Source organism: Lontra canadensis, unplaced genomic scaffold (genome assembly GCF_010015895.1).
Source record: "Lontra canadensis isolate GAN:19392208 unplaced genomic scaffold, GSC_riverotter_1.0 scaffold5, whole genome shotgun sequence".
In the NCBI taxonomy this organism is placed as follows: domain Eukaryota; kingdom Metazoa; phylum Chordata; class Mammalia; order Carnivora; family Mustelidae; genus Lontra; species Lontra canadensis.
In genome coordinates this window covers 2370454-2386393 of record NW_022630999.1, presented here as the reverse complement: position 1 = coordinate 2386393, position 15940 = coordinate 2370454, and the positions used below count along the sequence as shown (strand labels likewise).

The window sequence follows — 15940 nt, the reverse complement described above, 5'->3', positions numbered from 1 at the left end:
GCCTTCCGACCTAGACTCTAGGATCACCGTGGGTGGTTTCCTCTAGCCTCCAGCCTAATTTCTGTCAAATAACATATTAAGCTGCTTAAATTATATATGGATTGGTATTTGTTTTGTCTGAGAGCTTCACATGGGTGGTTATTGGGAGGAGACATCTGGACGTGGGAGCTTGTTTTCCTAAGCATACGCTCCTGGAACCTCGTGGTATTTATGGCTTACACCTATGTGTTATTTTGGGGTCAGTTAATTGATACATTATAGTGGTTAGGTCATGAATATAGTGATAGGAGACAGCAGGCTCTCAAGGCAGTTTTAGAATCCTTGTGGTGTTACTAACTTTGACTTTTTTATTATGCCAAGAAGCTGCAGTTGTCAATACAATTAGCAATGACTGATAAATAAAAGGAAAGATTTATTTTTCATATCATTTTGCAAAGGTAAATTTCTCCACTGAAATCTGGCCTTCGCAGTGTATTAGCCTAAGATCCGTTTCAATAATAAATATCAATAATACTATGAAAACCTAGTGGACAATTGTTATTGGTTGAATGAAGAAGGAAAGAGGTCAGGATGGTTTAATGTGATGAGATGTATTCCAGAAGAAGGCTCATAAAATAAGTAGTTAATAATCAATGAACTCATGCCACATCAAGATTTGGGGGAAATAAACTGTTTAGGATTTCATCCCAAAGGAGGGTTAACTCCTAAGTTTAATACTGAAATCTTTTCTATAACATCCTTAATCTATTGTTTTTCCTCATGAAAAATACTTTCAGTTTTCATTTTGATTAAATTAAAATACAGAAAAATCTCTTATTTAGAAATCTCTGCAGCAGAGAGCTAAATTCAGGAGGAGAAGATACTTGTAGGTAGTATAACCCAAATAAAACAGAGAACTTGGCAATCGCATGTTCATTTTTTCCTAAACTCATTAAAACCACACATTTTAGTTACATAAGTTCAAAATTATAAAGAAATGTTATTACCTTTATTCTCTTTTTTTGTTATTTCAGTCGTAAACATTTCTTTTACTTTGTGACATAAAGACTCTTTATCTACTTCAGCATTGATTTTTATCAAAATATTTTCTGGCTCTGTAAACCATTGCTCTAATAAAGGCCAGTTGTCCAAGAAGCCTATAATCCTGCAAAAATATTTAATAATAACATACACCAATTAAAATATTTGAGTAACATTAGGTATAATTAACTTGGTATGCATAATGAAAATATGAGCTGCCAATGTAGTTAAACTGAAAAAGGAACTCTAAAAAATATACAAGCAATGAATTATTATTTATTTTGAAGAAGAAATTATTTAATACCATCAAGCCATATTTTTTTGAGATGTGTGAGGGTAAAAGATTTGAAAAGGCCACCGTTTTAGGAAACCTTCAGCGTAAGTTTGGTTCACTAACTGGAAATCTACAGGAAGATCGCCTGTACTCACTGTAGAATTAACTCTGAGCACACTTCTCATGGTAGCTACAGCCTGAGCTATAGCCTGAGGTCATCTGTTTTTCTCTAACAGACAGAAATCAAAGAAATCTTTGAGTAAATGTGAATAGCTCAACCTTACTTGCTTGACTCAAAAATAATCTTGGGATGATTCCTGAAACTGTCTTATCTTCCTTATAGATAGATAAACTTAACTGTAGTTAGTTAGCTAATTAATATAGATAATTACTTGTCTCTGGCCCACCTCCTATTTTTAGACTTCTCCAGGTTTCATAAAATTTTCTAACCCTGTCTAAGTTTTCTCTTCCAATGAATAAACTGTGCACAACCAAGAGAAGGGTGTTTTTGTTTTGGGGGGAATTTTTTTTTTTTTTTTTTTTTGTATAACATCATTTTAGCAATGGAAGTTGTTTTAAACTATACTCCGGTCGGATGCCTAGCTCTTTGAAATATCATGATCTTCACTGGCATTTGCTGAATGAGAGCTAAATTAGGATCCCATGTAATGAACCATAAAGGGAAGTGTCACCTGATTTAATTCTTCCCTTCCCAGTCCATGATGATTTGTGCTCTGAATACAGAAGCTAGCACATAAATTTTTCACTCAACATCAAAACTTTTTAGCTTTGTTTTACTTGTAAAAGGCTGAATGCTAGAAAATACATCTTTTTTTTCCCCCAAGATCTGATGATTCCAAAGTGACTGATGGTCAGTCTGTTCAAAGGGCAAGAAGTAAGAAGCAGGACAGTGAGTTTCAGACTAACCTATGCTGAATCTGGTCTCTTAAATTCTGGTCCTCATCCATAGCTTGGTTTTCAGCAGTGACATGTTGAGTGATGTCTCCATGAGAAGTTTCACTTGAAAATCCTTCAGCTATGATATAAAAATTATTTAATGAGATAATTTGCTAAACCAAAGTTGCAATAGCACTGCTAAAATTTACTGATGCCAGACAACCAATTGATATGATCCTGCCATTGTTCTAATATTCACTAAATATTAGCAACATGTTGAAAGCATATAGTTTCGGAATCAGATTCAAATTTTCCTTGGCAACTGAAGAAAATGACATGCTTTACAACATTAAAGAGGAGCTGTAGTTTCAATGCATAGGATCTCAGAACTGACTCTGAAGAGGTGAGAATGAAAAGTGGTGTGTCATGATGAATAACAAACTAGGAAATAATGAGAAAATCAACACTATGGTATAAAGACTAAGAATGAAATAACAGGGCAGCCATAAAGTCAAACATATGTAAAAATTATTTGTTGATAGTATATTACATTCCAATAAAGCAAATTACCTTTCTTTCTAGACTCTGTGCTATTTCCTTATAAGGTAGACCTAAAGAAACCGACCACAAGAGACCAAAAACAAAAACAAAAACATCTTCAACAGCTCTGATTGAATCTTATTCAGGACTGAATGGTACAAAGTCCAGAAAACTCACGAACTTAGAATAAATGGAAAATCATAAAGAAGGAAGAGGGCCTTGAACTAGATTAAAAGGAATTCAGTCAATGCAAGGGAAGCCTGAAAGGTGATCTAATCGTGTTCAGGAAAATGGAGGACCCTCACAGGATACAGAGATCAGTTTGTCTCCATTTACATTTAGGATTGAAAAAGATGAAGTGATTTGCAATACAGAATAATGCTTTTAAGTTATTTATAAAACCCAAAGATAAGTGAGGTCTGTGATGGGTGGTAGTAGAAGGTTGTGGGAGCTCTTCTCAGGAGGTGCTATCCTGCAACATCTCATGGTCACTATCTCATATTTGTCATGGACTTCAGCACTTCAGTCAGCTTGCCTCTCTCCCCAACTCCACCCTGGCACTGGTCCCTTCCCCTTCTCTCCACTTGTGGCACTCTCTCTCCAAGACCATGTCCACATCCTGAATTTTGTGATCACTTTGAATGGCTCCATCTCTGCAATCTTAATGACCTACAGTCCTACCATTCTGTCTTTCTTGCACTCCCATGTAGCTGATGACTCTTTCCAACATCACTCAGTTCCTACATCCTTTCTTCCAAATTTACCAGCATTATCTTGGCTTTTTATTTTCTAGCAAACCCGAGTTACACTTCGCCTTCTCTTCTTCATCTGACAATTTCAACTTGTGTCCATCAGCTACACCAGCCTTAGCTGATATTTATCTCTCTTTCCAAGTCTACACTTGTACTGGTAGGCATCTTTGAAGGAAAATATGCCATTTCATGACTTGTAACCTCACTAATTCCTTGGCTCAAAAATCAGCTGAGTAGATAGATAGATAGTAGATAGGTAGATAAGAGATAGATATACAGGTAGATAAACAGATAGCTAGACAGATAGATAGGTAATCTGAGATAAGCTTCTTGAGAGTTATCTTCACTCATGCTCTTCACCTCCTCACCTCCCATTCATGCCTCAGTCCACCCAAGACCATCCTTCCTGGTCCCCTACTCCACTGAAATAGCTCTTGTTCTAGTCACCAAAACATCAAGGTCAATGGACATGTTTCAGTCCTTATCTTACTTGATTTCTCTGTTGTATTTATAAGTAAAATTTAGCACACAATTCTTAAATACTTTTACACATATTATCTTATTTTCACAACATAACTTGAAAAGCAACATTATGATTCTGTAATGGGCCTCAAATTGCACAGCTCATAAATGACAAAGAAGGGATTTGATTCCAGTCAATCTGACTCTAGACTCAGGACTTCTTTTTTTTTTTTTTTCTGGACTTCTTTTTAATGTTTAAACTGTTTGTTGAACTATACCCTCTGAAAAGAATGAATATATGAATATATAGCTCAATGACCTCACAAACTGAAGAGAGCATCCAGTTCAATGAATAAACATTATCAGCCCTGGAAACCTCTCCCATTTCTTCTCAGTTAGTGTTAGTCAGAGAAGTTACCCATACAGAGCCTACACCCAAAACCTCTCTATACCTCTCTCTATATTATGAACACTACTGCTCCCTCTCAGGCTGGCCAAAGGACTAAGGCACTGGCTAAAAACCCAGACATCCAATTTGTCTCCCATTCTGACACAGCCTTGTGCTCCTAGACTGCCTGTTCTCTCTCCATGCATCTCCCTGGTTTCCTGCCTATTGTCTTTGAGTCTGGTCCCTTCCTCTCTGCCCAGCCTTGACTAGCCTGATGTTCAGCCTTTGATCCCACTGGGTTTTGGCTGTAGAGTGCTTCCTTGTGACACCGTTCTTCAGGCTTCTCCACAGCTTGTTGTACCCAAACCTAGAGACTGGGATCCCACACCCCAGCCTGAGCCTTAGGACCCCAGCCTTTACTATTCTGGGATGGGAATAGTATGACTTGATTTTGAAATTCTGTCCTTTCTTGGTTTATGAGATATAACTTTCCCTGGCTGGGGGCTGAGTTAATCACCAGTGGCCAATGATTTAATCAATCATGCTTTTTAGAGCCTCCACAAAAGCTCTAAACCAAGGGCTTTAGAGAGCTTCTGCGATGGTGAACACATCCACATGCCAGGAGGATAGTGTAACCCGAACTCCATGGGGACCCGAACTCCATGGGGACCAAATCTCCTGAGCTTGAGAGTCTTCCAGACCTTGCACTGTATTCCTCTTCATATGGCTGTTCATTTGAATCCTTTATGATATCCTTTATAATAAATCAGTAACAGTAAGAGTGCTATGAGTTTTATGAGCCATTAAAGAAAATTCAAACCTGAGGAAGAGTCATGGAAACTGGAAATTTGTAGCCAAGTTAACAGAAGTGTGGGTAATCTGGGGAATCTACTACTTGAAATTGCATGTAAAGTTGGGGGCAGCCTTGTGGGGCTGAGGCCTTAACCTATAGAGTCTGCCCTAACTCCCAGTAGTTAGTGCCAGAATGGAATTAAACTGTAGAATACCCAGTTGGTCTCTCCAAGAACTGGAGAATTGGGTTGTGTAGGAAACCCACACATTTGGTGTCAGAAGTGTTTTGGGTAAAGAAAGTTTTCCTTTAATATCTCTAACAATACAATGAGGCATTTTATTATATAGATTGTGAAACTTGGGTTTAGAATCACGAAGTAACTTTTCCAAGGTCAAACATCTCATAACTTGGAAAGACAAAGCTCAAGAAGTGCTTTTCCCATAAGTATTTAATTTGTGGAATAAAGTAATACTTTCATTTCAATGCCAAAAAGTAGTTAAATAAACTGTGAGTGTTGGAAAGACTATCCAACTCCACCATGTGAGGACTTCAGTCAACTGATACTTGTTCCTCTGACTTCACACATAATCTCAAGGAAGGAGGTTACCAGACCCTTGCTTGCAGAACAGATATGGTTTATGACCTTCATTAGGGTGACCCACCAAGGTCTACTAGACAGCCACAAGAAGCTCCTCCATGCATGCAAATCTCAAAAAGGGCATCCCTGTGCCAGGGGAGCTGCCAAGTTGAGGGAAGGGTTCAGTGAGATGCATGCAGTCAGCATAGAATTCTCTGCTAGTTCTCTGCAGTGCTGAACGCCACTAGTTAAAGCAAGAGGAAATGTGCTCTGCTAGATAATTCTGTGGAAATCTGAAATGGATTCTTTATTACCACTTATAATTGTAAGTGGGAGTATTCACTGATTCAGTCAAAGAAGGAATGAACAAAGAGCTTTGAAATATAAAAAAGAAGATTGAAAGAAAGGAAAAAGTGTCCAGCTTACTCATTGTGTCATTCATGCGATCCAGCGAGGAATTATCTGAAATATCTAATAACATGACAAAATCAAGTGCAGAAGGGGGAGAAGGCACTTCTTTGGAGGCTGTAGGGTCAATAGCCAATGTAGATATCTGTGCTTTCTTTTCCTCCAGTTCTAGGACCTCTCTGTTGCAGCCCGTGAGAGCTTCCTCCAGAAGCTTTGCTTGGTTTAACGTCATTGGAAAACCATCTAAGACCCATCCTTGATCCACAGGTATCTCACTAAATGGAAAATGGACACAGCATTAACATTTTGATAGATACAAACACTTTGGAAGTAACAATACAACAAATTTTGCCTTTACCTTTCCTTTAACTCCACAGTAACCTCCTTCCACACAAATATTATTACTTTACTGCTAAAATTAGGCCTATTAATGTACCCTAATCACTCCTTTGCTTAAAATCTTTCTGTAGGTCCCTGCTCCCTCCAAATCTATTCCAGAGGCCATAAAATGGTATTTAGAACTAACTGGCCACAACTTTCTTCCCTATAGTGTCTTCTCTCTCCCATTCTTGAACCATTTACTTCAAACAAACTGACCTCACTGTAGGAGAATGTGTTGCATTTTCTAGCCTGTGTTCATAGGCAGTTCCTCCTTTAAACCTGTTTCTCATCTACACATAGTGGGACAACATACCTCACAGAGCGGTTTTAAGGATAAACTGAAATGATTCATTTTAAAAACCCAGCATCAAGCTTAGCACACCGTGGATAATCACATTGCCAATCTGGAGAGTTCCTCTTACTCCCCACAAACCAGCATGGAGCCAGAAATGCCTAATCTGAACTCCCCTGGCTCTCATTCACTTTGCTCTACAATTAATAATTACTGTATTTCTTGAATGAGAAATATTCAAATAAGTCTTCCTTATCCCAACTAGATAATAAGTTGCTGGAGCGTGAGGAGTATTTTTTGGGTTTTTGCTTTCAGGGCAGCATCCTCCATAGAGAATAAGAGCTCCAAGAATTATTATTTTCGGTCTCTAAGTTGAAAAAGGGTATGAAAAGGGAAGAAACTTCAACTCTGCTCTTCTAAATCCCTAATTATGTAAAATTGAGATTCTGATTTTTGCATTAAAAGTTATGACTTCATTTCTTTTTCTGTTAGAACTCACATAGTAAACAATATAATCTCCTTCTCTCTAGTGCAACCTCTCTTCTCTCATTGCCTTCCTATCCAGCACTGACCAGCCTTTGGATCCCTGGGTTCACTTCCTCTTCCTGAAAAGTTAAACAAGGAAGGGCACTGGCCTGTGACCAGACAGTTAGGGTCCCTCTGCTCTATAATGTGTCCCTTGGCTTTTCCAAGTATCTAACTTCTCCTTGAATTCCCTGCAGGGAATAGAACCTGACCTGTATTCACATCTGCCTGAGAGAAGTCAAGACTGGTCAAGTGGGGGAAGTGAAATATAAGCATGTAAATCACAAAACATATCTTAAAAATAAAAAAAGATTTTTATACATTATTTTTTCTACTTCTATCTGATAAAGAATATATTAGTAGATTAAAAAATACATACTTAATAGCATTTACCAAGATGTTAACTAGCAACATGTCAGAAATGCTCTTTCCTTTCTTCAGCAACTTTTCTGATTTTGCACCAAGCTGAGCACGCACAGTCAGCTGTGAAAATAAACAATGAATGGTAAAATACAGCTAATTTAAAAGTCAGAATCTGATACTTGGGGGAAAAAGTTAAATGGGCATGCTTCCTGGTGAAGACACTGATTGTCTGGCACAATTCTGGAGTCAGCCAAGTATTAGGGGAAATGTGTACATAGATTTTGAGGCTCCTCTGTTGTGGTTCCCTCCTTTCCAAGATCTTCCTCTCATGTTTCAGCTGCTCTGACATCCCCAACCTTCATTTTCTTTCTCTCTTTTTTTTTTTTTTTTAGATTTTTTTTTTTTTTAATTTATTTGACAGATCACAAGTAGGCAGAGGCAGGCAGAGAGACAGGAGGAGGAGGCAGGCTCCCTGCTGAGCAGAGAGCCCGATGCGGGACTCGATCCCAGGACCCTGAGATCATGACCTGAGCCGAAGGCAGAGGCTTTAACCCTGAGCCACCCAGGCGCCCCACCAACCTTCATTTTCTAATGCCTTCAATTGAAACTATGGAAAATTTCTGCTTGCGTTCTATGCTACGCAGACGTGGCATGTCTCTGGGATAACCTGTACCTGCATGGCTCTTGCCTGGGGAAGTTCCCTTCATTGAATGATCCAATTTCATGCAATTTCTGCTGGTTTATGCTGCTTGTCTGTCTGCCTCTTTGCTTTTTATGATTTTCTTTTGGCCTTCAAATAATTTGCTTTTCTATCTTGTCCAGCATTTATAATGTTATCTGTAGAAGGGCTGGTCCAGTAGAGCTGCTCTATCAACAGGAAATTCCCTGGAGCTTATTCTTAAATCACCCACTAGTGAGTATTTTGTAAGCCAAATGATATTAGATCTCTACTCAAAACCCTGTAATGTTTCCCTGTTTACTTCAAATGTCCTAATCATGCCTATAAGGCTGACATGATCTTTTCCCTTCCTGCTCATCTCTCTACCTCATTCATGCCATACTATTATCCACCTCGTTGGCCAAGCATCTTCCTGCCTCATGGCTGCCACCCAGCTATTTCACTGTCTGAAATGCTGCCACAGACATATGTGGCAGCTTCTCTCAAACTTCTTTCAATCTGGTTAAACCTCACTTTCTCAAGGAGGCCTACTTTACTTAACTCAGTAATCTTCCCTCTTTCGCCACCTCCCTGGCCTTGGCCTGTGCTTCTTACCCCTTACTGCACTCTACATTTTCTTTCCTCCTGGTTCGTTACCATCTAATGCATCATATAATTCATTTACTGCACTTATGGTTTGTTATCTGTCTCTTTCTATTAGAGTGTAAATTCCTTAAGGTCCAGGAACCCTGTCATTTCTGTTCACTGATATATTCCAGTTAATTATAATAGTGCACACACAAAAAAGTGAGCCCTTTTGAATTGAATATGGAATTTGGAGGATTTGTAACTCAATAAAGGCATTTATAAAAAATATGCTTAGTCCTTCTGCTAATTTGTATTTCAAATATATGGAGTTAAATTATAAATTCCCCTTTATCACTTTCTCTAAGCCCATTTCCCTCCCCAATGGCTATCATATTTATAGTTTGGTATATCCTTCCCAAATTTTTCTATCTTTAAGTAGTCCTGAAATCTAAAATATTTGAAATCTAAAATTGTTTTCTAGGGGTGCCTGTATGGCTCAGTCAAATAAGCGTCCAACTCTTGATTTTAGCTCGGGTCATGATCTCTGGGTCATGAGATTGAGCTCCAAGTTGAGGTCTCTGCTGGGCGTGGAGCCTACTTAAGATTCCTTCTCTCCCAACAGGAATGCTCTTACATTGCTGGTGGGAAAGCAAACTGGAGCAGCCACTCTGGAAAACAGTTTGGAAGTTCCTCAAAAAATTAAAAATAGACCTACCTTACGACCCAGCAATTGCACTACTAGGTATTTATCCAAAGGATACAAACTTAGTGATTCAAAGGGGCACATGCACCCAATGTCCACAATAGCCACGATATGGAAAGAACCCAGATGTCCATTGACAGATGAATGGATAAAGAAGATGTGGTATACAGAGGATATTAAGCTAAGTGAAATACGTCAGAGAAAGAAAAATACCAAATGATTTCACTCATATGTGAAATTTAAAAAACAAAATAGATGAATATATGGGAAGGGAAGGAAAAATAAAATAGATGAAAACAGAGAGGGAAGCAAACTGTAAGAGATTCTTAATTATAGGAAACAAACTGAGGGTTACTGGAGGGGCGGCCAATGGGGGGATGGGGTAACTGGGTAATGGGCATTAAGGAGGGCACTTAATGGGACACCTGGGTGACTCAACCAGTTAAGCATCTGCCTTCAACTCAGGTCATGATCCCAGGATCCTGGGATTGAGTTCTGCATCGGCTCCTTGCTCAGCAGGGAATTTGCTTCTCCCTCTGCTTGCCTCTCCCCCTGTGTGTACTCTCTCTCTTTCTCTGACAAATAAATAAATAAAATCTTTTTTAGAAAAAAAGGAGGGCACTTGAAGTAATGAGCACTGGGTGTTGTATGCACCTGATGAATCACTAAATTCTACCTCTGAAACTAATAATACACTATATGTTAATTAAATTGAAATTAAATTAAAAAATTTTAAAAGATATTAGTTGGAAAAAAACAAAAAGATTCTCCCTCTCCCTCACTTTCTGCCCTGGCTCTCCTCTAAAAAAATAATATAAAAACAATAAAATTGTTTTCCAAGGTGAAATGCATAATAAAGGTAATTAAATGTAATAAAAATAAAGCAAATAAAATCTCACTTGATTAATCAGGACATTCTATTTGATGACTAAAAGATGTCTCCATATACAGAAAAGCAACAATATATGAGGAAATATTAGTTTCCATTAGAAGTAATAGTCAGTGAATTATAAATATTTCTTCCAGAGATTACTACAAAATTCTGTAGAGTCAGCACTAAGTCTAAGAAGAAATTCTGGAAAAAATTATTTAAAGGTAAAGAGAGCAGGAAAGGAAATAAAAGTAATAAATTAAGTGGTAAAGAAAAATACATAAATATAAACTTGACATAAGACTAACTTTTTTTTTAATATTTTATTTGTTTGATAGTGAGAAAGAGAGAGAGAGCACTCACTCACAAGTAGTGGGAGCAGCAGGCAGAGGGAGCAGGCCTCCCATTGATCAGGGAGCCTGATGCGGGGTTTGATCCCAGGACCCTGGGATCATGACCCGAGCCGAAGGCAGACACTTAACAACTGAGCCACCCAGGCGCCCCGAGACTAAATTTTTTTAAAAAGCACACATATACCTTCTTACCTGGCAAAACTGAATAGCAATTTCCACCACTTTAGAGATAAAGAATATAAAGAAAATTAAGTAAATTAGATTTAGCTAATATTTTACCATCATATTTACTTTAAATGAAAGAGGAGCACATTGCTATTTCGTTCCATTTGAAGACATAGCAAAAAACTATGAATCACGACATATTTCAATATACTAGTAGCCAAAATTAGAATATCGTACTTACTTCAGAGAAACTATCACTTGATGTGACTTCTTCAACTTTTGTAGTTTTATTTGTCTCAGTACCTAGCAACAAAAAAGTGGTAAGAAAAAACTCCAGTATTTATTTCCAACAACCATCTTAGTATTTGATCATCTATGGTTTTGGACAGACGGGTTATTGGATCCAGCCACGCCTGAGATGCTCAGAGGAAAGATCATCACAGCATGGCTTCACCTTCCTTCCAAGACATTAAAATCTTGCCATTATGTGGCTTGGAGTTTTTTACTTCCTGCCTTCCATTATGGCTCACCCATAATAATACCATTAGAAGTACTTAAATACAGCTTAAATTTTCTTTTCAGAAAACCAGCCAAGTTTCTCAAGAAAATTTGTTAAAATGTTAATTCATTAATTTTTATTTTCCTAAATTATCAATTTCTAGGTAATAAACATGTGTAAACATAGAAAATTCTAGAAGTCAGAAGGGTTTTTAGTTAAAATCTATAGAAAAAAATGTTTTCAGAGTCCGTTTATAATTAACTGGACTTTTGTAACAAAATATGTCATATAATACTTAGAATAGTTTTAAAGTCAATTCAAATTACCTTGTATGATACACATAACTGAAATAAGGGACAGATTATGCCCTTTTAAAAGATGGAAACCACAGCCTCTCTAGACCAGCATGCTCAAACCACCATTCAGGGGTGATAGTGATAATCACTTTGGCACAGGGGGATCTAAAATTCACGCTAGAAAATGAGGAAATTGTTAAATATGTCAAGAAAAGAAATTTAAGACTTAACATTGTTTCCTTCAATGTTTCTAAAAAGCATCTAAAAGACTAGAACTCAGATCCTAAGTGAGATAACTTTTCATTAGGTTTGGAGGAATGATTCTATTTATGTGCCCTGCCCAAGGTTGGAAATAAACTTAACTTTATCTAGGGAACCACTCTTCAGGTGGTTGCAAGAGACCAGACCTTGAAGCCTCCCTCAACACAGGGAACAGAGCAGCAGCAGCTCGCAGGGATCCTGAGCAGTGCCACTCACCTAGATCTGCACAGGCGAGAAGAAACAATATAATTCTGTCTCCCTGCAAAGCCAGGAAGAGGGAGGATTTCTCCTGACTGTTCTCATAAGCACAACAAAACAGAGCAACTACTTGAAAGGGTATAGAAAGATTCCATCATAATACTCATCTCTTACCTGTAGTTGTAGACAAAGGTTAGGGGCTTATGTGTGTATCTTGCCCTGTCTATTAAACGACCAGGTAGACAGCTATGCAAAACTCCCCTTTCTTTCCCTGAAAGCAAGTTTGTGCTCACATAACGTGTGCACTTATTATTTATATGTCTGCCTACCTAATGTAAATAATGGATGATTTGTTTTGGTATTTCACTTACTAAGTATAGTTTTATTTTCCATTTCTGGCAATGCGTTCTCTGAAACTGGATAAGGTAAAGATATATTCTGTAGATCCTTTGGGGAGAAAACACACACACACAGAGTGAGAGAGAAATTGTAACATTGTTACATTTTAATAATATTTAACATTTTATTTCTATAAGTAAGGTTTAAACCATCTTTCTATAATATTGGTGTTAAGAAGAACTGAATGATTTCTAAAAACAATTAAAATTTGATGACTAAAAAATAAATAAATAAATTTTGAGTACTATTCGTACAGAAATAGTAACCTATGGTGTATTCTTTCAAATGACCTTCAATTCTATATAAAACACAACAACTGATGTTTTGAAAATATAGTGAAACCTGAGAAAGAGGTAACATTTATGGAAAACCATTTTAGAAAGAATAGTCCTAGCGGTGTCAGTCATAGCCACAAGGGAAAAAAGAAAACCCATGTACATTGTTTATCATCCAATTGATTAAAATGCAGAATAAGAGGCAGTCCACACTTCTCCCAATTTTTTTTTATATTTTTATTTATTTATTTGAAAAGGGGAGAGATAGAAATAGAGAGCACACACAAGCAGGGGGAGTAGCAGAGGGAGAGGGAGAAGCAGGCTTTCCGCTGAGCAGGGAGCCTGATGCAGGGCTCTATCCCAGGACCCTAGGATCATGACCTGAGAGGAAGGCAGATGCTTAACCAACTGAGTGACTGAGCCACCCAGGTGCCACTTCTGCCAGTTATTTTCATAATTCGTAGTTAAATGGCATTTATCTTATAGCCCATGAAAATGATGCGGATTAAATTCTCTACTAATTTGTTCAATTGCAGAGACAACATATGGCAGGGAAAAAGAATACTGGATTTAGAATCTGGGTTTCCACTCACAGCACTCATCAACAAGCCTTCTGACCACAAGTAAACCAGTTCGTACTTAGGCCCTCCACTGTCTCCCCTTTATTTTTTATTTTTTATTTTTTTTAATTTTTTATTTATTTTTTTTATTTATTTTTTTTTAAAGATTTTATTTATTTGACAGAGAGATCACAAGTAGGCAGAGAGGCAGGCAAAGAGAGAGGAAGGGAAGCAGGCTCCCTGCTGAGCAGAGAGCCCGATGCGGGGCTCGATCCCAGGACCCTGAGATCATGACCTGAGCCGAAGGCAGCGGCCCAACCCACTGAGCCACCCAGGCGCCCCAACTGTCTCCCCTTTAAATTGAGGGTGCTGGACCACATTTTGAGTCTGAAGGTGGAGCCACATTTTCATATTTTTCTGCCTTAGAATCTTTATGCAATGTAGCAAGATGTGATATTGATGGGGATGTGATACAGATAAACCACAAGGAAGACCTCCCCCTTCTCCACCATCCCTCCAATTGAGATCTACTTGCAGATTGAATTCAGCCAGCCAAATATTCTTTATATGGTCCCTGGACATCCCTCTGTGGAATAGCACTGTGAGCCAGGGGACCAAGCCTGGCATCCCCCTCTGCCCCTTCTCTGCTCTGCTCGAGTATCTGCCTCAGCTACCGCCCAAAGCTGGCACTGGTCTTTAACTATGCAATGGATACTCTGCTGTTGGCCACTGCCAGGGGCTCAGTGATGAAATATCACTCCAGGAGCTGATGACTTGGTGAACTGCCTTCCTCTAGCACTCATACCCCACCCTCCTCCAATCCCTTGCAATTTAGCTCCTTCATCCCCTTATTAGTCTTACCAGCCTGTGGCTCTTTCTTCATTCAGGAGACAGTCTCCAGCTGATGGTAATGGGGCATGAAGTGGGCCAACCACCCTGCATAACCCATCGGGCAAACGGGTGTATTATGGGGGTGTCAGGGAGAAATTTTCTCTCATTATATAAAGACCCACACAATAACCTTGATTTTGTCTCTTGATCCATAAAATCTAAAGTAGTTTCTCTCTGGGCCTTTACATAAAACTTCGCCAACCTTAGGTCTAGAAGATCTCTTAGATTCCATCCAGCTTCAAATGTCTAAAATATGAGGAGCAGAAAAGAAAACTAAATTCACACTTGCCTGGATTTCTTTGCTCTTCTCTTGCAGAACTGGTAAAGTCTTTTCTTCAGCTTCTTTCTCAGTTGGCAGAGCCTCACTAATTTTTTCCTTGTCATGAAATGCTTTGATAGCTTCTTGGACAAGAGTGTCGATAGAAAGTATCTGAATAGGAAAGTCTAAAGTGCAAAAGACAATTTTATTAATATCTTTTCATTTAGGAAATTGACATAACTATTTTTCTGTGCTGCCTTCATCCAATAACACCGTCTCTTGGGTCTCCTACAACTGTCTTTTGGATCAAGCCACTTCTTTTTTATTGTGGTAAAATTCACATAATATGAATCTAACCATTTTAACCACTGTAAATCATACAACTCAGTGGTATTTAGGTCATCCATGTTGTCCAACCATCACCATTATCTTGTTCTAAAAAATTTTCATCACTCAAAGAGAAAGCCCTGTACCCATTAAGCAGTTACTCCTTATCTCTCTATCCCTGTCCCTGCAACCACTAAGTTGTCATCTGTCTCTATGGATTTGCTTATTCTGGACATTTCATATAAATGGAAACATAAAATATATAACCTTTCATGTCTCATTTCTTTCAGCATCATGTTTTCAAGGTTCATCCACATTGCAGCTCATAGCAGTACCTCACTCCTTTTTAATGACTGAGTAATATTTCACTGCATAGATTAATACCACTCTTATTATCCATTCATCAGGTGACAGGCATTTGGATTAACTCCCCCCCATCTTTTGGCTATTATTAATAGTGCTGCTATGAATATTCCTGCACAAGATTTATTTTGAACACCTGTTTTCACACCTTTGAAGGTATATATCCCATAATGGAATTGTTGGGGCCATATGGTAATTCTTTTTTTTTAATTTACTGAGGAACCACCAAATTGCTTTCCATGGTGGCAACACTGTTTTACATTCCCACAAGCAATGTATGAGGAGGGTTCCAATCAATATTTTCTCACCAACACTTGCTATTTTCCTTTTGTTTTTTAATTATACCCATCTTAGTGGGTGTGAACTGGTATCTCATTGTGTCTTTGTAAAGCTGCTTTTCAAGGAGGTCCTTTTAATATCTCAAGAATGATCTATTCTTGTCTGCCTTGAAATAGTTTAAGATGGTCTTAATAGTCTCTGCAAATAATGAGTTTTCCAGTGAAAACAGTAAAAAATAAGTATAACTGAGTAAAAAGTAATTAAACAGATGGAAACCTGGCCTTCTAACTGAATGAGCTTCAAAAGAAAAGCCACAGCTTCAT

At 38.1% G+C, this 15940-nt stretch overlaps 1 protein-coding gene across 1 annotated transcript in view; it reads right to left on the bottom strand.

The window, feature by feature from the left end:
• The window catches only part of SPEF2 (sperm flagellar 2), a 169129-nt gene that overhangs the window by 78578 nt on the left and 74611 nt on the right, over positions 1-15940 (bottom strand). The window contains exons 12-18 of the mRNA XM_032851311.1: positions 14679-14833; positions 12636-12711; positions 11252-11313; positions 7689-7792; positions 6130-6386; positions 2222-2330; positions 987-1144 (exon numbers count right to left, since the gene is read on the bottom strand). Coding sequence (XP_032707202.1) covers positions 987-1144; positions 2222-2330; positions 6130-6386; positions 7689-7792; positions 11252-11313; positions 12636-12711; positions 14679-14833 — 921 coding nt within the window. The remainder of the gene's footprint in view (positions 1-986; positions 1145-2221; positions 2331-6129; positions 6387-7688; positions 7793-11251; positions 11314-12635; positions 12712-14678; positions 14834-15940) is intronic.